A 23,280-nucleotide genomic window follows, 5' to 3' on the forward strand; every position below is an offset into this window, starting at 1 on the left:
GAAGGTTTCTTATTCTTAAAAAATCTCTCCATGAATTCACTATGTTGTTTTCTCATTCTTCCGATCATTCATTACCAGCTCTGTTTACTGGGAACCTGCACATTGTTACCTGTTCTTCAAAGACTATTTGATTATATTTTATGCTTGACTCTCTTTCAGAGTCTCAAATAAAACTTAAATAAATACTTACTTGTCAACTTGCTGCGACAGAATACAACTGACTTTAGCTGCATATTGATAATTCAGGACACCATGTGAAGTAATATCTGCATTACTCTCTTGAATGAGCTCTATGATGTTATCTGTAGTAGTCACAGATGAAGCAGGTCCAGCTAGGAAACTATACACATCAACACTGGAAAAAAAAGGATACACACCAATGTAAACAGTCTTTTCTGTCATGTTTCAATGCATTTCAAAATGACTGTAATTATCAATGAGCAATTAAGACCGAACACTTAGCAGTTCGTTTTTCGTGACATGAAAGACTTACCGACAGGTGGACAGAAAATTTTTGGAACACAAAAATAGTAAAATCTCCTATATTTGATTTTACGTCAGTTTCCTGCTTCTGAAAGCATTATTTCCAGAAAGGTGGATTTGCCATTTAATTTAAAAATAAATTTATAGTAACCATGTAAGTTTTACTTGGCAAAATCACGATGAGGAAATTAATAGAAAATTAAAGTTGACCTTACAATAGCTTAGTCATTCTGTAACAAACAATTGAAAATTGTGGTACCATTTTAACTTAGGGCAATTAAGTATGCCATCTGTAAGTTTATTTAAAATATATCATGTGCTGACTAATACATAAGTCACACTGTAATCTCCATATAATCTATGTATTAGTCAGCACACAATTTGTTTTTAATAAACTTACAGAGTAACAGAAGAATTGATACACATGTAATGCTCATTAATCTTATGACTTTGTCTTTCTTGAAGACAGTACACAGAAACAAAACACTTGCAGCGGTAACAACATAGGAAAGAAATTAGTGTGATTTCATAACCACAGAAGCAGCAAAATTTACAGCTCTGCATTTCCATCACGAATATATTGGCATGATGTACTTCATATAGCACAGGCTCAGGTTGGGGAAGGAATTCAGCCTTAAACAAATTAGAGAAATCATGGAAAACCTAGAAATTTATGGCTACACTAGGATTTTAACTGCTTGAATATAAGTACACTGCCTCCACCTTACTTATACAAGACTTGGAGTGTACAATATTACACATATTTCTTATAAACTGTTGTCATCATTAACAATAGTAACCGTATGATAGTTTGTAGCTGGAGGGTCGGAGGGGCAAAACCTGGAGGCTTGGAGTATTATTAATATTTTGGGAGGTGAACAACGACATGCAAGCAGCCATTAAAAAAGACCAATTCCAACATTGTTAAAGACCTATGGAATACCAACTTCTCAATCATTTTATTGAAAGAAGATCACCTGAATACACTACATTTTTTCTTTCCCTGAGAGCTATGGGGGGGCCAAACTCTCCCCTTGCCCCCAGGCATCAGTGCCCTTGACTATTAATATCTCTCTAAAAATAGGGTATACTACTAGAAATCAATGAATGTAAGCCTTGACTGGCGGTCCACGTATATTTATACAATCCTTTGGAAAAGAATGATGCCAATTCCTTGAGAGATATGGATAAGGGGTGGGTGCAATGTGAGTAAGTAAGTTATTTATTTAACTACATGTTCCACAGATTGGATTATACACACAGCTGGGCTCCTACTACTCCTGTTCTAGCATGACGTTTACACCCTTGGTTTCAGTGACTGAGTTGAGGAACTAATACACACATTGTATTGATAATGCTAAAATTTTCTTACACTGTGCAGACTACATGAAACTTTTTCCCATAGATCTACATGTTATTGCACAACAAATTGCCCCATGTTACAATAAAACTGTAATAAAATGTCTCTGTTCCAATGAAATTGTAACAAACTGTCTGCAGTTACTGTAAAATTGTGATAAAATGCTCCATGTTACAGCAAAACTGTAACAAAATGCTCCAAGTTACAGCAAAATTGTAACAAAATGCCCCTGCTACAGTAAAAAGTGTAACAAATTATCCACTACATTAAATAAATTCACTGAATGTGCACAAGCTGTAGAGTTCTGCAAGTGCTACAGGGTAGACCAGACCACAGACACATAATGATAGGTTGGTACAAGTTCTGCATCACTAAGATACTGAACATGCTGATATGGGGCTATTAATAGATGAAATATCATAGCTTCCAAAAATGTTCAGTTCTGTTACCAAAGACCCCCTACAACACAGTCATATCCTACTGGGTTTTTCTCTGGCATACAAACGTTTGGTTCCTGAAGAGGGGCAGCAGCCTTTTCAGTAGTTAAAGGAGCAACAGTCTGGATGACTAACTAATCAGGCCTTGTAATATCAATCAAAATAGCCTTGCTGTACTGGTACTATGAATGGCTGAAAGCAAGGGGGAAATTACAGCCATAATTTTCCCCAATGGCATGCGGTTCTACTGTATGGTTAAATGATAATGACATCCTCTTGGGTAAAATATTCGAGAGGTAAAATAGTCCCCCATTTGGACCTCCAGGCAGGGACTACCCAGGAGGATGTTATCATCAGGAGAAACAAAACTGCCGTTCAACCCATTGGAGTGCAGAATGTCAGATCCGTTAATAGGGAATGTAAGTTAGAAAATTTAAAGAGGGAAATGGATAAGTTAAAGTTAGATATAGTGGGAATTAGTGAAGTTTGTTGGCAGGAGGAACAAGACTCCTGGTCAGTTGATACAGGGTTATAAATACAAAATCAAATAATGGTAATACAGGAGTAGGTTTAATAATGAATAAAAAAACAGGAACACAGATGAGCTACTTTGAACAGCATAGTGAAAACATTACTGAGGCCACAACAGACACGAAGCCCACACCCGCCACAGTAGTACAACTTTAAAAGCCAACTAGCTTTGCAGATAAGGAGGAGATCGAGGAAATATATGATGAGACAAAAGAAATTATTCCGATAGTTAAGGGAGCTGAAAATTTAGGAGTCATGGGGGACTGGAATTAAATAGTAGGAAAAGGATGGACTGCGGAAAGGAATGAAAGAGGAAGCTGCATGGTAGAATTTTGCACCGAGCATAATTTAATCATAGCTACCACTTAGTTTAAGAACATGAGAGAAGTTTTTATATATGGAAGGACCTGGTTTAAGATTAATTGTATAATGGTTAGACAAAGAAATAGGAACCAGATTTTAAACTGTAAGACATTTCAGGGGCACATGTCGACTGACCACAATTTATTGGTTACAAACTGTAGATTAAAACTGGAGAAACTGCACAAAGTCAGGAATTTAAGGAGATGGGACCCGGATAAACTGAAAGAACCAGAGATTGTAGATGGTTTCAGAGGGAGTATTAGGGAACGATTGCCAAGAACAAGGGAAAGGAATACAGTAGAAGAAAAATGGGTAGCTTTGAGAGATGTAATAGTGATGGCAGCAGAGGATCAAGTAGGTAAAAAGACAAGGGCTAGTAGACATCCTTGGGTAACACCAGAGATACTGAATTTAATTGATGAAAGAAGAAAAAATAAAAATGCAATAAATGATGTGGGCGAAAGAGAATACAAATGTATAAAAAATTAGACAGACAGGCAGTGCAAAATGGCTAAGCACGAATGGCTAGAGGACAAATGTAAGTATGCTGAAGCATATATCACTAGGGGTAAGATAAATACTGCCTACAGGAAAGGCTAATTACAATTTGTACAGGAACCAGATGGCAGTTATTAGAGTTGAGCGGCATGAAAGGGAAGCACTGGTTGAGAATGGAGTGAGACAAAGTTGTAGCCTATCCCCAGATAGGCACAGATGGAAAACCAGTCCTACGCAAAGAAGGGAAAGCAGAAAGGTGGAAGGAGTATATAGCGGGTCTATACAAGGGAGATGCACTTGAGGGTAGTATTATGGAAATAGAAGAGGAAGAAGGGAAGGGAGATATGGTACTGAATGAAGAATTTGACAGAACAGTGGAAAACCTAAGTCGAATAAAGGCCCCTGAGTAGAAAACATTCCATTAGAGCTACTGATAGCCTTGGTAGAGCCAGCCATGACAAAACTCTTCCATATAGTGAGCAAGATGTATGAGACAGGCGAAATACCCTCAGACTTCAAGAAGAATATAATAATCCAAAGTCCAACAAAAGCCGGTGCTGACACGTGTGAAAATTACCAAATTGTCAGTTTCATACGACATGGCTGCAAAATTATTAACATGAATCCACAGAAGAATGAAAAAACTCATATAAGCTGACCTCGGGGAAGATTAGTTTTGATTCCAGAGAAATGTGAGGCAATACTGACCCTACAATTTCTCACAGAAGATAGGTTAAGTGCAGGCAAACCTACGTTTACAGATTTGTAGACTTAGAGAATGCTTTTGACAATGATTACTGGAATATACTCTCTTTCAAATTCTAAAGGTGGCTGGGATAAAATACAGGGAGTAAAAGGTTATTTACAATTTGTACAGGAACCAGATGGCAGTTATTAGAGTTGAACGGCATGCAAGGGAAGCACTGGTTGAGAAGGGAGTGAGACAAAGTTGTAGCCTATTCCCAATGTTATTCAATCTGCATAATGAGCGAGCAGTAAATGAAAAAAAGAAAAATTTGGAGTAGGAGTTAAAGTCCAGGGAGAAGAAATAAAAACTTTGAGGTTCACTGATGACATTGCAATTTTGTCAGAGACAGAAAAAGGCTTGGAAGAGCAGTTGAACGGAATGGACAGTATCTTGAAAGGAGGACGTAAGATGAACATCAACAAAAACAAAACAAAGATAAAGGAATGTAGTCGAATTAAATCAGGTGATGCTGAGGGAATTAGATTAGGAAATGAGACACTTAAAGTAGTAAACGAGTTTTGTTATTTGGGAAGCAAAATAACTTATGTTGGTTGAAGTAGGGAGGATATAAAATGTAGACTGGCAAAGACAAGAAAAGCATTTCTGAAGAAGAGACATTTGTTAACATCGAGCATAAATTTAAGTGTCAGAAAGTCCTTTCTGAAAGTATTTGTATCAAGTGTACCAATGTATGGAAGTGATACATATACAATAAACAGTTTTGACAAGAAGAGAATAGAAGCTTTTGAAATGTGGTACTACAGAAGAATGCTGAAGATTAAATGGGTAGAGCACGTAACTAATGAGGAGGTACTGAACAGAACTGGGGAGACGGGAAATTTGTGGTACAACCTCACCAAAAGAAGGAATCAGTTGGTAGGACACATTCTGAGGCATCAAGGGATCACCAAATTAGTACTGGAGTGAAGTGTGCAGGGTTTTGTTGTAGAGGGAGACCAACCGATGAACACAGTAAGCAGATTCAGAGGGATGTAGGTTGCAGTAATTACTCAGAGATGAAGAGGCTTGCACAGGATTGAGTTGCATGGAAAGCTCCATCAAACCAGTCTTTGGACTGAAGACCACAACAACAGCAATGCTATTTAACAGTTATGGCACCTATTTATAACCCAAAAACATTCCATAGCTGGCAGAGCCTGCACAGTTGTCAGATTTCTCTTGTCCTACTGGATTTTCCCATGACATTACAGTGGAAGGAAATTACTTGCACGAAGTATAGAATCTAAGATGAACATTTATACAAATCCAAGGTGGACACTAAGTTTAAAATTCAACATGGCAGACTTTAGCTGGGGCATGTGATGTCACAATCAAAGACGGCAATCCAGGATGACATCAATGACATCAGAATCCAAGATAGTTGTTCCAATTTCTGTGGTTGCCTTTCACCCCCCCCCCCCCCCATTTTTATTCAGCATCCAAGCTTACTAGCCACCAGGTGGACTCACTGCTCAGTGCTCCATAGTGAAAGGTTGATTATCGTGAAGCATCTTCAGAGATCCATAACTTCCTGAAAGAAAAAACTGATTCATATAGTCATTCGTAAGTATTAACCCATTTCTCTCTCTCTCTCTTGATGTTTATTATTATCCACTGTGTAGATGTTTTAATGATTTTTTATTTGTTTCTCTCAGCAAAACAGCTCCTTGCAAACTTATAAAAAAAACAATTCATGCATAAATAAAAAATCTTGATAAAACTTGGTAGGTAAGAAGAAGCGTGTGCGCGGAAGAAAGGAAAACTTTCATGGTCTTGCACAAAAACGAACTTTCAGGCTTATTATTTTCAAAGGATTATTATTCAGACAACACATTGATTTACAAGAAAAACGCCTTCTCTCCATGAGAACTACAGATAGTCTCTCTCTAATGATTGACAAAAAAATTGAATGGGATTTTTAGCATTTATTATAAGCCTTCTGGCACAGCAAAATATATCTTTATTGATGCTTACGGTGGCCGCGCTAATGATTATCATCATTGGTTTTCTTACATACCGATACAAGGGTTAAAATAGTGCAATACATCCTTTTTGGTTTTACCCAATTTCATGTTTAAGGGGCAAAACACAAGGTGTTTTGACATCATTAGTTTCAGACAAACTATCTTTGAATCCCATGAAATATAAGTGTCATTAAAAGCTGAAATGTAATTAATGTTCTTGAAAACTTTATAATCAATATTTGTAATAATTTGAAAATTTTGCAAAATACCCCACCACCATTAATTAACTCTGCAAAATGAAAACTTCTGTTACAACATAAGTTTGTGAAGCTTTCATGCCACATCCATTAATGTGTAATAAAGATGGTTTCTGTTATGTCTGCACTATAACACAACAAATATTCCGTGAAAACCAAATTTATTTGATCTTCTGTCACTCAAAACAAAACTTAAGTTCGACTACACAACACTTCGCTGGCTGTAGCACCAAGGAGAAATCAGATTCACTAGTAGAGAATACAAGTCCAAACCACTGCCAACCAGTCAATACCAACGCGTCACAAGTTTCCAGCCAGGGAGGCCACAGTACGGTTTGGTCGTCGCGAATCCAGCAGCTGGGTAGTAACACAGTCATCGGCAAAGATTGAACTGGTTAAAAGGGCTCAGGGAGCTCGCTTAAATCCGCAGGTCCGGCCAATCAGAGTGTTGGTAGATGGCGCCCTTATACGGTTGCTCACTCTCGTGGCAAGGGCAGCACCGCCAGGGTAATCCGTATCGATAGTGGTGTGTACGCTGCCGATAATCCCGCGACGATGCGTTCACTTGTGCCAGTTGTTGACATCGTGTGCGGCGCCAGTGCTACTCACTGTGTGCCACGCGTGTTGTACCACGCCGCGCCGAGTTGACAGCTGCTGTGCGGCCTCCGATACGACAGTTTCTGATAAATCCTGTATTTGTATTCAGAGTAAGTTACACTCAAATCAGTACGTGGCAATATAAAGGACATGAAACTGTGGCAACATAATTGATTTTCTCTAATTAGAATTTTCCTTGATAAACTGTGGCATTTTCATTTTGATATTCCACATTACCTGAATTTTGCCTGCTGGTTAACAGAGTATGTATATTATGGCAAAAATACCTAACTGATACCAGGTTTCATTATTTAAATCTAGACTTGTCACTTCGAACTGCAGGGACAAATCAGTAATATCACTGACACAGTTTTTTTCCATCATCATCATCTCAGCCTTTACCCACATCATGTGGGGTCAGCATTGCTTTGCTGGATCCTTCTCTTCCATAAATGCCTATACAGTGCTTCTTCTCTGAGCCATGCTTTCTCCCTTAGGTCCCCTGCTACCTTGTCTTTCCATCTCAGTTTCGGTCCTCCTCTTCTCCTTGGTCCTTCAATTTCTGGGTCTTCAATTCTTCTCCCCAAATAGTACTCCCCCTCCTCTCTGCACATGTCCATAGCATCTTAGCCTACTTTCTTGGACCTTCTTCCCTATGGCCCCCCTTTCACTGTTCCCCTGATGTATTCATTCCTTAGTCTATCCTTTCATGCCACCCCACTCATCCACCTTAACATTCTCATTTCTACCACTTCCATCTTTTTCTCTTGGGCTTTTGTAATTGGCCAAGTTTTTGTGCTATACAGCATCACAGGCCTCACTACAGATTTGTAAAGCTTTCCTTTCATTCTGCAGCTAACCTTCTTATCACACAGTACTCCGCTCAGTTTCCTCCAGTTCATCCATCCGCTATTTATCCTGTGCCATATTTCAGCCTCCAGTCCTCAATCACTTTGCACGTAAAAGCCTAGGTATTTAAATTTCTTGATTAGTGTCAGTTGTTCTCCTTGCAGGTTAATATATAGATCTTTGGCATCATTTGTACACATATACCCTGTTTTCACCCTGCAGGTATCAGTACTTAAATAAAAATGAAAGACTACATATAATCACTTATAGTTTGTATTACTGTCCAATTTGGAGACAAAATAAACAAGAATAAGGAAAACAGTCAAGTTAAACATATTTCACTGTAAATAGTTCCAAAAAGTGATGATATGCTTCCAGGCACACATTTTGTTTGGATGCTGTTGCCCAGCAAATGATACATTCTGTTTGAACAAGAGTTTCTGTCTTCTAGAATATAATGTTTTAAGAAAGATGGGATGAGTCGTACTAACATTTAGTTTCTAGTGCCATCCATTTGCACCCTGGTTTGACTCAGACTGTTGGAATCTGCTCTGATTCAACATTTGGGGTTATGTAAACATTACCTCTCTTCTCTTCTGTGGTATTTGTCCATCTTACCTCTAAAGGTAGTATTTTGGCTCAAAAATTCTATAACAGGTAGTTACCTTTGGCCTAACATAAATTCCAACTGCTGGTACCTTATGCCAGATGCTGTATCTTGAGTAGCATCTAACACCCTCAAATACCACAACTGCCGTATAGTAATTCATTACTACAAGCATTATGAAACACAATGTTTGAGCTTCTATAAATTTAGAAAAATGCACTCCCTCATTTTTCCCTTCTTTCCTTTTGTGAAGACCTTCTGGAAAATATTGAGTTACCTTTTGAGCAACAATCATTATGGGATAATTGAAGAGCCTAGTTCAACTACTTACCACGCATCATCATCTTCATTTTCATCCTGAATAATGAAACCCATTGTCAAATAATCTGATGTTTTATCTGATTGCAAAGAACTTGAGCTAGATGCTTTCACAGGAAGTTTTGAGATGAGATTTCTATTTTTTGACTGACTGAAGAAACCATGTTCCAATTGACATACATATAAACAGCATCTGAAAAAATAACAAAGACATAAATTATACGAAAATTCCAAGTCAGTTTACAAGTTTTTGAGAAGTACCTCTTGCTCAGCATATTGTTTCAAAAATAATCTGCATTTACTAGGATATGCTACTAAAAGGTACAGAATGAAGATTTCCAATAATTGTAACATTGTTATAATTAGCCAAGAAATCAAAGTAATTTACTGTTAGTTGTATAATTTGCATGAGAGAAGGTGGTGATGTCTAACTAGTCAGTTTTCAAGGTTTTTTTTTTTAATGCCTGCAACAAACTCCAGTTAGTCCATATTACCATCTTACGGGTATACAAGACTCAGATTTCATATGAATAACAATGACAATGACGGAAGTTGGGGGGGGGAAATTGAACCACATTTTATATTCCAGGTATAACACCTGAACATCAGTATGAGGCAATATTGGATGAAATTGCTGTTATTCATGACATGACCTATAGGTTACAGATGCCAATAACAGGTTAAATACTGTTGTGAAGTAGACCAACTTCAATGATGACTTTTTTGTTGTTGTGTGTTCCTTTCTTGTGTCATTACCTTCCCAGTTCTGTCCTACAGTTACAGTTCATTCCAAAGAACTGCAAGCTTCATACAGCCTGTAAAAATTTGACAGTATAAAGTCTCACACATATGTCACTGAAAATACAGTCTTGATGTGTAATAACCTGTTGTACAACTTTCAGATCAAATTAAACAATTCTGCAAGAAGTACTTGAGGCAGAGGTAATACATCATCATCATCATCATCATCATCACTGAATGTGGTAAACTACAAATACATAATCACCTACATGTCTGCAGTAAATTGGACAAACCCAGTGCTATGCATTATCTACTTACAGCCATTGAAAAAAACTATTTAGGCTGCAAAATGTTTGGTACTACTGTTAATTTTACCTTTAGATGCCTAGAACTTGCAAATAGTCAACACTGCACATGACATTTATCCTACAGAAGATGAAGAGCTAAAGAATCCAATAGGCAGGCCATGTAGCCTGTATGCCAGAAGAAAGACAGATGAAGAAGGCACTTGAAAGGAAATCAAACATCAGATGCCCCAAACAACAAGAATGGCAGTGTTGGGTGGATGACATGACAAAGGGCCTGACAGCCCTGGAGAGATACCTGGAAGAACCGAGCACAAAAAACAGAAGGGAATGGAGTCAGTTTGTGGATACAGCACATTGTTTGCAGGACCTGTGATTGCTGGATGATGATGATGATGATGATGATGGTAATGGTGACACATAAGTAGTTGACCACATACTAAGAATTAGGAAAAAACATTTGGCAGGAATAAGAAACTTACACAGCAACCTTATAAAGGATGTAAACTATCTTCTCTCTCATGTTTCTCTTGATCGGAATCTACAACTGTTGATATTCATCATCAATGACAGGATTCACCACAGTTGTAAAAGTTTTTATTTTCTAAAATGAAAGCACAAACTGGTCTTGGGACCTGAGTCCCATCTTCAGGTGCATCTGCAAAGTTATAAGGATGTAACTATGCCTTTCCAAATTATTAGCATTAAAAGAACTACACAGAACTTATACTAAAATTATCAAGGAAAAAACCACATGTACATACATAAAATGTGAATCCATAAAAGTCACATAACAGAGGTTAAATTAGGCTAAAATAGTGCATCCCAGGTACATTGCATAAAACAAGAAACCTCTCAATTGCTACACCTGTCAGAAAGCCTCTGACAGAGAAGGACCGTAAAAAGACATGGGTCTCCAAATCAAAAAACCAGAACCACTGTAAATAAAATGAAAATACAAAGTATTAAATGCCCCATTCGAAATTTTACAATGGTGTGGGCTTAAAGGCATGCCAAACATGGGCCTTTATAAAGTTAGACAGACATTCTTTCAAACACTGAAACAAACAAAAAGTGTTTTTATAGTCTGTGCACCTGCAGGCATGTGTGAATACACAGTGTGACCTATGAGTAAAGATTGTGATGTACACCTATCAGGCCTGTGCCAAGCACACACCAAAGTTGCAATGCCAGTGGGAGAGGTCATACAGCCATAACATAAATGAGTGTACTGCTCACACCAACCGATGGTCAAAATCTGAGATTTTATAACTATTATTATTGGGTCCAAGAACTCACAGGCTAGCATCAACTTCATGAAAGCTAATTTCACTCATGCAGCATGTGCCATAAACCCATTACAGACCAACAAATGGAGCCAAAATGAGGTAAATGGGCATAATTCCTATACTGCCACTCAAGAACTCGTGTAGCACACCGTGAGAGCATAATCCAAATTGTCACTAATTTTTATTCATTCAGAACTGCCGATACACTAAAGCAAATTCCACTTTGTAACTTCATAGCCTACCAATGATACAAATGAAGCAGCTAACAAATTACAGCAATACTGACCACAGTAACAATAGTCACTACAATAAAAAACCAAAATAAATGATTTTTGCAGAATACTGCTCACAGCAACAATAGCCACATCAATCAGAAACAAAATAAAAACCAGATAAAGACAAAAATCAAAGCAATACTACATATTTTATGCTTTGATTTTCATAAGTGATTCTTATTATCTGGTTTTCATTTTGGTTGTTATTGATGTAGCTACTGTTTCTGTGAGCAGGACTCCTTAAAAATCTTTTATTTTTGGTTTTTATTGTAATGGCTATTGTTACTGTTATCCATATTGCTATTATTCGTTAGCTGCTTCATCTATATTGTTGGCAGGCTATAAAGAGTCTTATATGTTTGTTCCATTTGCTTTAGCTTATCAACAGTTCTGTATGAGTATAAATTAGCGACAATTTGCATTATACCTCTCATAGTGCGCTATATGAGTTCTCGATGGGCATTACAGTAATTATGTCCATTTACTTGGTTTTGGCTGCATTTGTTGGTTAGTTATGGGTCTATGCCACACACCATTGTCCGTAATATTAGTGACTCTTTGCTACATGAGGGAAGTCAGCTTTCACTGAAGTTGATGATAGTTTGTGAGATCTTAGATCTGATAATAATGGTTATAATATCTCAGAATTCAATTGTCAGCTGGCACGAGCAGTGCGCTCACTTGTGTTATGGCTATACGGCCTCTACCACTGGCATTTAACTTTGATGTGTGCTTCGCACAGGCCTGAAAGGTATGTATGCAGCATTGGTAAGTCGTAACCTTTACTTAAGAGCCACATTATGTATTCATACATACCTGCAGGTGAACAGACGCTAAACCACTTTTCTGCTTGTTTCAGTGTTTGAAAGACCGCTTATCTAACTTTTTGCAGATCTATGTATGGCACGCCCTTGAACCCGCACCTTTGTAAGTTTTCAAATGGGGATTATGGGATGAATTATGGGATGATGAGTCATACATCAATTTATATTTTCAATTTATTTACAGTGGTTCTGCTCTTTTAATTTGTGAACCAATGCCCTTTTATGTAGGTCCTGCGAGAAGCTTTCTGGCAAGACTAGCAACTGATAGGGTTTCCAGTTTTGTGCCAAATAGCAGGGATGCACCATTTTTACCCTAATTTCACCTCTGCTATTCATCTTTTCTGGGCGCTTATTTTGTATATGTTCATGATTTTTTTTCTTCTTAAGAATTTTAGTATAAATTCTGTTGTTTTTTTATGCTAACCATTTGGACAGACATCATTATTTATAACTTTGCAGATGCACCTGATGATGGGACACAGGTCCCAAAACCAGGTTGTGTTTTCATTTTAGGAAACAAAAAATTTTACAGTTGTAGTGGATCTTATCACTGACGACATCTTCTCTCTGCCTGTGAGTGCTTCAAAGTCGACATACCTTTTGCTGATGCTGGTATGTTCCCATTTTTTTTGCGGTTGTAACATTTTGGGCCTCTAAGTTACTGAAGTTGTTCTTTTTATGTGCTTGAAGAGCTGTATCATTAAAACTCAAATTGTCACATGCATTATCCTTTACTTCCTGTAGTAATTTATTTTTTTGTGGAATCTCTCATTATTGGCCTGTTGCAGTTCATTAAACCCATAATCATTGATTTTTATTCATTAAGCAGCCTGCATATAAAATACATCCTATCCACTCATCTTTCAGTTTGAAATTAAGATGATTTAATTTGTTTTACATTGAAATTATTCTCTACACATATTCTTCCATGGGTGAACAGTTCTCCAATCCTTATGTTAAGACTGTTCTCAGCAATCCTGTTCTATGGTAAAGTTCAGAGTTCTGATAGCTTGTTTTAATTTCCCTCACACCTCTTTAACAGTTTTCAAGTGTTACGAAGAAGCACATAAATATAAGGACCAACTAACAAGATTATTTCAGCACTTACAGTGTTTATGATTAAATATCATTTGTGGTCTCTCCTGTTACACACTGCCACACTTGTCTGTGTTGGAAGTAAGTTTTTATAGCTAACTGCGACATATCGCAATTTTCTATCTCTCTTATTTTTTCAATTACTGGACATGAATTAGTGCAGAAGGAACTCATAATGTCACTGTTCCTTATTTATGTATTGATGTGAACTTTCGTGGAGTAACAGAGATACACAGTTTCCTTTGCTTCAAGTAACCATTGTTGTGTGTAATATTGGCGAATTTGGTGGAATGGGCCTATTGTCTGTTGCTTTTTAACCTTTCAGTGAAAAATGGCAGTGGTTTGAAACTAAAGGAATAGTGTTTATTTAAACAGTGAATGAATTTAACACAAACTTTTACAAAATGTAAAAACACACAACATCTACAAAAGGTGGTCATAGGAATAGCTGTAGTAATTGCGCAAAAGATGATTTTCTAGTAGAGACTTGGACTCTGATTCATAGTTTACAATGGTTCTCAAATTTGTATTGCTTTACTGAAGTTGCGCAGGTTTCCTGAAATTCAGGAATGACTTGTGGTACTCTCAACATACAGTGTATTTGCATTTAAAGTAAACCTCACAGCATAATATTTTGTAACAATGTCTTCCATGATGCTCATTGCCAAATTCCTTACAGGCAGGCATTTGTATCCACACAATTGCCATGTTTCTTCAAATGATTCCAAATACATGTACGTTTTAGGTTCTCTGAGACTGCAGACTTGTGTGCAAGTTGCGTTTGCATGAGTGTGTGCGTGCGTGTGTGTATGTGAGTCTACTGCTGACAAAGGCCTTAATGGCCGAAAGCTATAATCGTGTGAATCTTTTTGTTATGCCTATTGCAACTCAGCATCTCTGCTATATGGTGAGTAGCAACTTTCCTTCTCTGGTGTTGCTATGTTTTAGGTTCTGCATTTCAATCCTGCACTGAACCTCATATTTTGAAATACATCTAATGCCATAACTAATAGAAGGCTAAAGGGTAATACAGACAGCATAATGTTTAGCATGGTCAAAGAATTATCACTAGCTGAAAGTGTCAGAACTTAACTGCATATGTTTTACAAACTCATCATGCATCGATCTATCAGAGATAATAAGCCATTACCTTTACTACTGCAGGTGAATGTTAAAGTGAGAGGGAAAATTGAATCGTCAATAAGCACACACAAAAAAGAAAGTTCCTGCTATAATGAGAGAGGAAATTCTGTAACATACTAGAGAGTGACCCCTTAGCCTCTATATTTGTAATCTGAAATTCAAATTAGTGAACTATCAATACAAAAATGCAAAATATGGTACAAAAAGAAACTGAGAAAGAAATGCTCCACATGAAAAGAAAAAGCCGCATGAAACATTGTACCTCACAAGATATGCCAACAAAGGGCCCAAAGAGAACAGAACAATTTTTTTTAAAAAAAGACAATTCAAACAAAGGCTTCTGCAGTGTGACTATATGTGTTATAGTTTTATCCCTAAATGAAATAAGGGAAAGGCAACCACTCGTATTTACCAGATTAATGTGTGGGGCATAGCAACACCTAACAGGAAACAATATTCCCACTAGCTTTCGAGCTCTTGCTGCTTTTCTTGTAAAAGTGTATAAAGTACACAAATTCTCACACAGGCACATAACATATTCCCATGGTCATGACAAGAGTCTCTTTGGTGGTAAGGGGAGTGTGCATTTGGTTGTCTGTGAGGATATGTGTGTGAATGTGTGTAATTTAACTATAAAAAGAACAAGAGCTTAGAAGCTAGTGTGAATAGTGTTTCCTGTTATGTGTTTCTACACTCCACACATAGTCCTATAGGAGAATGGTTGCCTCTTCCATATTTTACATACTGTTCCATCCAGTAATTTCCATTTCTGTTACATAATTTCATCTCTTACATTTTCAATGATTAGGTACAAAACACAAGCAGCTCGCAGCATTCACACTTCCACTTATCCAAAACTAGGGACCAGAGTGCTCTGTAAGCGGCTGACATATAGTACATATGCATGAAAAGTCTTGTTAGGACAATAGAATTACATTTACCGGAACACATGTGGCCAACAGTCAGGGCTGTGGCTCCCAAGTTCAAGTCCTCGACCAAGAAGGACATCCATACTGAGAGCATGTGATGTATGAAGTTTCTCTGGCCAACCCTGAAGAAGACGTAGAACATCACGTGGCCTCCGTAAATGACGCCTCACTTGTCCGAGTCCAGCCTGTGCTGTTGTTCCTGCACTTATATCCCCAACCACAGTTGGGCACGATGCTTCTGCCAGAAGTCCAAATACACTTCCACATCGGTTCTGAAGGCCTGTAACATGAAGGCAAAAATAGCAATATTACAGTAGATCTGAAAAGAAGTGCAATATATTACACCGACAGCCCGTAGTAAATTTTACAAACTATATTCTTTGTTGAAACTTCCTAGCAGATTAAAACTGTGTGCCCGACCGAGACTCGAACTCAGGACCTTTGCCTTTCACGGGCAAGTGCTCTACCATCTGAGCTACCGAAGCACGACTCATGCCCGGTACTCTTCTTTGTTGTGTCCATTGTAAAACATCTACAACATGCCAAACTATTAAAGATACAATTGGAATGTAAAATGGAACTTCTGGAGCAGAGGCAACTGAGAAGTGTGGAGGGGGAGGGAGAAGGGACTGGACATCCAAAATAACCATATGGAAATCAACATCTATGAATATTCATACTCTCCAAAATCACTGTGTGAAATGCCTGGGTGGAGGGTGCTTCCAACTGAACACATATTATGTTCACAGTTACATAAGGAGTGCGGGAAGAATGACTGCTGAAATGGGTTTGTGCATGGTGATACATAGGGTTCTTGAAACTTTGTAAGTAGGCTTTCACAGGATAGCTGAGACCTGTCTTCAGGTTTTTCAGCATAAACATAACACTCTCCCATTGGTGAAACAAATATGTCACTGTTTGCCCCTCCCTTCTTTTTATACACGGTGTTACAAAAAGGTACGGCCAAACTTTCAGGAAACATTCCTCACACACAAATAAAGAAAAGATGTTATGTGGACATGTGTCCGGAAATGCTTGATTTCCATGTTAGAGCTCATTTTAGTTTTGTAGTATGTACTGTACTTCCTCAATTCACCGCCATGATTTCATATGGGATACTCTACCTGTGCTGCTAGAACATGTGCCTTTACAAGTACGACACAACATGTGGTTCATGCACGATGGAGCTACTGCACATTTCAGTCGAAGTGTTCGTACGCTTCTCAACAACAGATTTGGTGACCGATGGATTGGTTGAGGCGGACCAATTTCATGGCCTCCACGCTCTCCTGACCTCAACCCTCTTGACTTTCATTTATGGGGGCATTTGAAAGCTCTTGTCTACGCAACCCCGGTACCAAATGTAGAGACTCTTCGTGCTTGTATTGTGGACGGTTGTGATACAATACGCCATTCTCCAGGGCTGCATCAGCGCATCAGGGATTCCATACGACGGAGGGTGGATGCATGTATCCTCGCTAACGGAGGACATTTTGAACATTTCCTGAAACAAAGTGTTTGAAATCACGCTGGTACGTTCTGTTGCTGTGTGTTTTCATTCCATGATTAATTCGATTTGAAGAGAAGTAATAAAATGAGCTGTAACATGCAAAGTAAGTGTTTCCGGACACATGTCCACATAACATATTTTCTTTCTTTGTGTGTGAGGAATGTTTCCTGAAAGTTTGGCCGTACCTTTTTGTAACACCCTGTATAGATACTTCCCACCAATATTCTCAGTTAGTTGAATTTAGTATGGACCCCCCCCCCCCCCCCCACACACACACACAAACACACATACATTTAAGCAATATTCTATGATGGGGTCCCTGTGAGAAATCTGCAATGCAGACTGACTGCATTTTCCCAGTGAACTACCAGTGAACTGATGTCTGCCACCAGCTTTACCCACATAAATTGTTACATTGAAGTATTTGTTTGAGTTGACTGGCTTCAATTGTGCCTCATTAATATTTTAGTCAGAGGAACTTATGTTTTAGCATACTGTGCATTTACATTTCTGAAGATTTAAAGTAGGTATCTTTGCACCACTTTGAAATCTCATCACTAAATGAACATTTGTGCAGCTTCTTTCAGGCAGTACTTCATCAAAGGTAGCTGTATAATCTGCAAAAAAGCCTGTGGGTACTATTAACATTGCTTGCCAGGTCGTTAATACACATCATGTGAAGTAAGGGAAAAACACTTTACAAACATTCGCAAACTTTAAGGGGACATATATTTTTCTTGAGTACATCGATAGTTCTTTTGTCTGCATTGTAACTCATACCTTCAAGCATCTGAATATTGAAATTCACTCTGAATAGATTCCAATTCATTTTCCCGATGTCAGAAATTAGTTTGTGTGTGCAGGGTTTACTCATTTCTGTACTTCCAGCCTTAAATGTACTTCCGGCCTTCAGAAGAGAGAGTACCACGTTGTGGTTGCTTGTTGTCATACTATCTGTGCAGTCCACAAAAATACATTGTGAACAGCATGACAGTCTGCCAAAGATGCATCTATGTTTGCTTCTGATCCTCCTCAATTGTAGTACACTGACACCTGACCAATTTGTTTAGCACTTGGTGATACAATTCAGGAACTGTTTCCCAGTAAAGCACCTCTCTCATCCATTACATGGTTCTTCCAGAGTACAGATTTGGCAATAACATCAGTTTCAGTTTCCTTGGGAGAGCACCACAGACCTGCATCTTCTTTTGAATCTTTCTATCTAATTTTACAAGCAATGGAAAATCCCAGATGGAATGTAACAATATTATGAAAAGGAAAGTTGCAACTCACCATATAGCGGAGATGCTGAGTTGCAGATAGGTACAATAAAAAGAGTGTCACAAATATAGCTTTTGGCCAGTAAGGCCTTTGTTAAAATTAGAAGACTGACACACACATACGCACTCACATAAATGCAACCCCCACACACATGACTGCAGTCTCAGGCAACTGAGGCCACTCTGTGTGTATGTGTGTGTCTGTCGTCTAAGAACTGACACTGTTTGCTGATGATACAAGCATAATTATTAATCCGTAAAAGAAAGTCCGATACAAAATGATACAAATAAGGTCTTTGGAAAAGTTATCAATTGGTTTTCTGCAAATGGGCTTGCTCTAAACTTTGAAAAAACACAGTACATCCAATTTTCTGCTGCAAAAAGTGCAGTTCCTTCAATAAATGTAACACATCAATAGAAGTCAGTAGCCAGGGTAGAGCATGCAAAGTTTCTGGGTGTACATATAGATGAGAATCTTAATTGGAAAAGTCACATTTTGGATCTCCTAAAGCGACTAGGTTCAGACACTTTTGCAATCAAGAATAATTGCCAATTTTGAGCATGTAGAAATTAGTAAGCTAACATACTTTGCATACTTCCACTCTCTGGTGTCATATGGAATAATATTCTGGGGCAACTCAACACTTAGGCAAAAGGTATTCACTGCTCAAAAGATAGTAGTTAGAATAATGTGTGGGGTTCACAGTCGCACATCTTCTAGGTATCTCTTTAAAAGGTTAGGAATTCTTACAACTGCTTCACAGTACATTTACTCAGTAATGAAATTTTTTCTCAACAACATGGACCAGTTTAAAATCAACAGCAACATTCATGATTACAATGCCAGAAAAAAGAAAGACTTACACTATCCTTTATTTAACCCATCTTTGGCACAGAAAGGGGTAAAATATGCTGCTATAAAACTTTTTGATAAATTACCAGATGAAATAAAATGTCTGACAGACAGCAATAATAGTTTCAAAAACAAATTGAAATCATACCTCCTTGACAACTCTTTCAATACCATAGATGAATTCTTGAAAATGAGTAAATAAATCTGGAGATATAATATATGCATTTTGTGCCATTTAAGGGAATGGGATAGATAATAGAAATATTTAGGTATAACACTATAATGTTAAAAAAACTTGTTTCCTGTGTGAATTTCTTGTGCATTTGACACGTTCCACATATAACTGTTTTTCAGTGCCATTGATCAATGGAACACATAACTAACTGACGATGGTCTAACTGGCCGAAAGCTATATTTGTGACAGTCTTTTTATTGTGCCTATCTGCGACTCAGCATCCCCTACCTAACTTTTAGAATTTTACTGTCAATCCTGGGTTCCTTAAACTAGAAGAAATAAATAAAATGTGAAATTCTAGTGAAAAGTCTAATTTTTCATCATCTTAACATATGCTTTAATGAAAGTTCTTACTAGGAAAGATATCTGTTAGTAGTGAATATTCTGAAATAACTTTGTTTATACTGTAATTACTGACACTGAAATAGAAAAAAAAATTTATATTTCATACTCACCTAAGATATTGCTGAGCCTTGCTGCCTTGTGAAGTCCTTCAAGGCTCGAGATAACACTGTCTCGTGCTCGACGGTGCTCTTCCCGAGCTCCTTCTGAGCCCAATAAAAGAGCTAGACTTGAAGTTACACCCAGTGGTACTCCATCTTCACCTAATGCAGCTGACAGCACAGCAAGCATAGAGTCCCAAACACAGCTGAGGACACGGCGAGAAAGTTTTAGACCTGAAAAATGAAAATTTTACATTATGTAAAGCAGAAGTTTGTACCCTTTGTGCATGACACTTTTCACGAAGGACCACCACTTGACAAATCTCTCTCTCTCTCTCTCTCTCTCTCTCTCTCTCTCTCTCACACACACACACACACACACACACACACACACACACACACACACACACACACACACACAGTATGGGGAAATAAAAACATTAAAGACTTAAAGAGATTATTGAATTTGCAATAGATTTATAATTTCTTCATCATAAAAAATTATCATGCATTTGATTCAGGATGAGCCTGAACTTCGATGACAACAATTTAAAGATTGTTCGGGGGTATTTTCAGAGTATTTTGGTATAATAGACCTGGGGTTTCTGCATGATAATAATTACAGGTAGTTTGATTTCTAACCTACATTTGTCTCTGTATCTCTGCACAACAGTGCAATCGTCAATAGTATGCTGCATGTGTCTTGTTTGAAAATAAACTTCTACCATTTAATCATGGTACTTACTGTTGCTAATAGCGATGTCCACTTTTTCTTCACCCTCAAACTAGCAGTCAGTACTGGTTGGTTCTGTTCCAGTTTTGTTTTTCTGACAGTGTTAGTGGCACACTATCAGAGATACAAAGCAGTATGAATACTTTTACTGCTGAAGAGTTGTTGTTGTTGTTGTTGTTGTTGTTGTTGTCTTCAGTCCTGAGACTGGTTTGATGCAGCTCTCCATGCTACTCTATCCTGTGCAAGCTTCTTCATCTCCCAGTACCTACTGCAGCCTACATCCTTCTGAATCTGCTTAGTGTATTCGTCTCTTGGTCTCCCTCTACGATTTTTACCCTCCACGCTGCCCTCCAATACTAAAGTGGTGATCCCTTGATGTCTCAGAATATGTCCTACCAACCGATCCATTCTTCTAGTCAAGTTGTGCCACAAGCTGCTCTTCTCCCCAATTCTATTCAATACCTCCACATTAGTTATGTGATCTACCCATCTAATCTTCAGCATTCTTCTGTAGCACCAGATTTCGAAAGCTTCTATTCTCTTCTTGTCTAAACTATTTATTGTCCACGTTTCACTTCCATACATGGCTACACTCCATACAAATACTTTCAGAAACGACTTTGTGACACTTAAATCTGCACTCGATGTTAAAAAATTGTTCTTCTTCAGAAACGCTTTCCTTGCCATTGCCAGTCTACATTTTATATTGTCTCTACTTCGACCATCATCAGTTATTTTGCTCCCCAAATAGCAAAACTCCTTTACTACTTTAAGTGTCTCATTCCCTAGTCTAATTCCCTCAGCATCACCCGACTTAATTCGACTACATTCCATTATCCTAGTTTTGCTTTTGATGATGTTCATCTTATACCCTCCTTTCAAGACACTGTCCGTTCCGTTCAACATATCTTCCAAGTCCTTTGCCGTCTCTGACGGAATTACAATGTCATCGGCAAACCTCAAAGCTTTTATCTCTTCTCCATGGATTTTAATACCTACTCTGAACTTTTCTTTTGTTTCATTTATTGCTTGCTCAATATACAGACTGAATAACATCGGGGATAGGCTACAACCCTGTCTCACTCCCTTCCCAACCTGAAGAGTTAGCTAATAGGTATCTTGTGAACAGGTTCACTGAATGCAGCAGAAGATTGGCACTAAGACATTACGCTAAACTATTCCGGTGAGAATGGCAATCACATCACAGTAGTTTTGCATTTGAGAGTAGTTTCTTTAGTCTGTTTTTTGAGTTGTACTTTTTGGTGATCACAAATTATAGTCTTTTTCACAACCTACAGAACGAAAACTAAGTGGGATCCCAAACTGAATTAATAATTATATCATTACTCTGCATTAATACCCTCATATTCCTTTTATCAAAATATTCAAACATATTCCTGAACACTCTCCAAAGTTCTGTCTGTGTTCGGGTTCACCCTTTATGTTACAGTGGTTTTGAGTATGAAGATCGGCTTTATGCCGTTCTCCACACTTGTCTATCCTGTGTAAGCCTCTCCAGCTCTGCATAACTACTACAACCAGCATGCATTTGAAACTGCTTACTGTACTGGAGCCTTGGTCTCCCACCACAACTCCCCCCCCCCCCCCCCCCCACACACACACACAGACACACACACTTCCATACATTATAAAATGATTCCTTGATGCCTCAGGATGAATCTTATTAATCGGTCCTTTCTTTAGTCAGGTAGTCCCTTAAATTTTCTTTTTTAGTACTACCTCCTCATAAGTTACTCAATCTACTCCTTTAATATTCAACATTTTTCTGAAGAACCACATTTCAAAAGCTTCTATTCTCTTCTTTTCTGTTCTCTTTATTGCCTATCTTTTACTTCCACACAAGGCTACACTACAAACAAAATTTCTTGGATGAGCATTTCCAACACTTTATATTTGATGCTAGCACATGTTTCTTTTTAGAAATGCTTTCCTTGAGACTGCCACTCTGAATTTTATATTCTTCCACTTTGGCAATTTTCGTTGTTTTGGTATTAAAACTTTTAGTGTCTCATTCCTTAATCTAATGCCCTTAGTATAACCTATTTTTATTTGAATACATTTTATTGCTCTCATTTTATTTTTGATGATGTTCATGTTTTAATCTCTTTTCAAGAGGCTATCAATTGTGTTCAGCCACTCTTCTATGTCCATTGCTACGTCTGACAGAGTTACAAGGTCATCAACAAACCACTAATTTGGCTTTATGCAGTAATCCGCACTCGTCTATCATGTGTAAGTCTCTCCAGTTCTGTGTAATCCCCACTCCAAACTTCTCCTTTGTTTCCCTCACAGCTTGCTCAATGTACAGCATATTTGATGGCTCAGATTTAAATTACACACACTGCATGTCTGGTGTACCAAGCGTACATTGTTAGATCACATGGAGTTGTTATTGTTGCAGTCTTCAGTCCAGAGCCAGGTTTGATGCAGCTCTCCATGCTACTTTGAGCACATAGTAGGGCTGTATGCTCTCAGGAGAAATAACGGCTGTAGCTTCACCTTGTTTTTAACTGTTCATAGTACCAGCATAGCAAGGCCATGTTGGTGGATATTATGAGTCAGATCAGTCAATCATCCAGACTGTTGCCCCTG

At 38.0% G+C, this 23,280-nt stretch overlaps 1 protein-coding gene across 1 annotated transcript in view; it reads right to left on the reverse strand.

The window, feature by feature from the left end:
• LOC126458432 (brefeldin A-inhibited guanine nucleotide-exchange protein 3) overlaps nt 1-23,280 on the reverse strand; it is a 325,613-nt gene that overhangs the window by 66,816 nt on the left and 235,517 nt on the right. The window contains exons 16-19 of the mRNA XM_050095487.1: nt 19,947-20,168; nt 15,626-15,893; nt 9,026-9,205; nt 191-355 (exon numbers count right to left, since the gene is read on the reverse strand). Coding sequence (XP_049951444.1) covers nt 191-355; nt 9,026-9,205; nt 15,626-15,893; nt 19,947-20,168 — 835 coding nt within the window. The remainder of the gene's footprint in view (nt 1-190; nt 356-9,025; nt 9,206-15,625; nt 15,894-19,946; nt 20,169-23,280) is intronic.

The sequence above is a fragment of the Schistocerca serialis genome, chromosome 2 (genome assembly GCF_023864345.2).
Source record: "Schistocerca serialis cubense isolate TAMUIC-IGC-003099 chromosome 2, iqSchSeri2.2, whole genome shotgun sequence".
Classification (NCBI taxonomy): Eukaryota; Metazoa; Arthropoda; class Insecta; order Orthoptera; family Acrididae; genus Schistocerca; species Schistocerca serialis.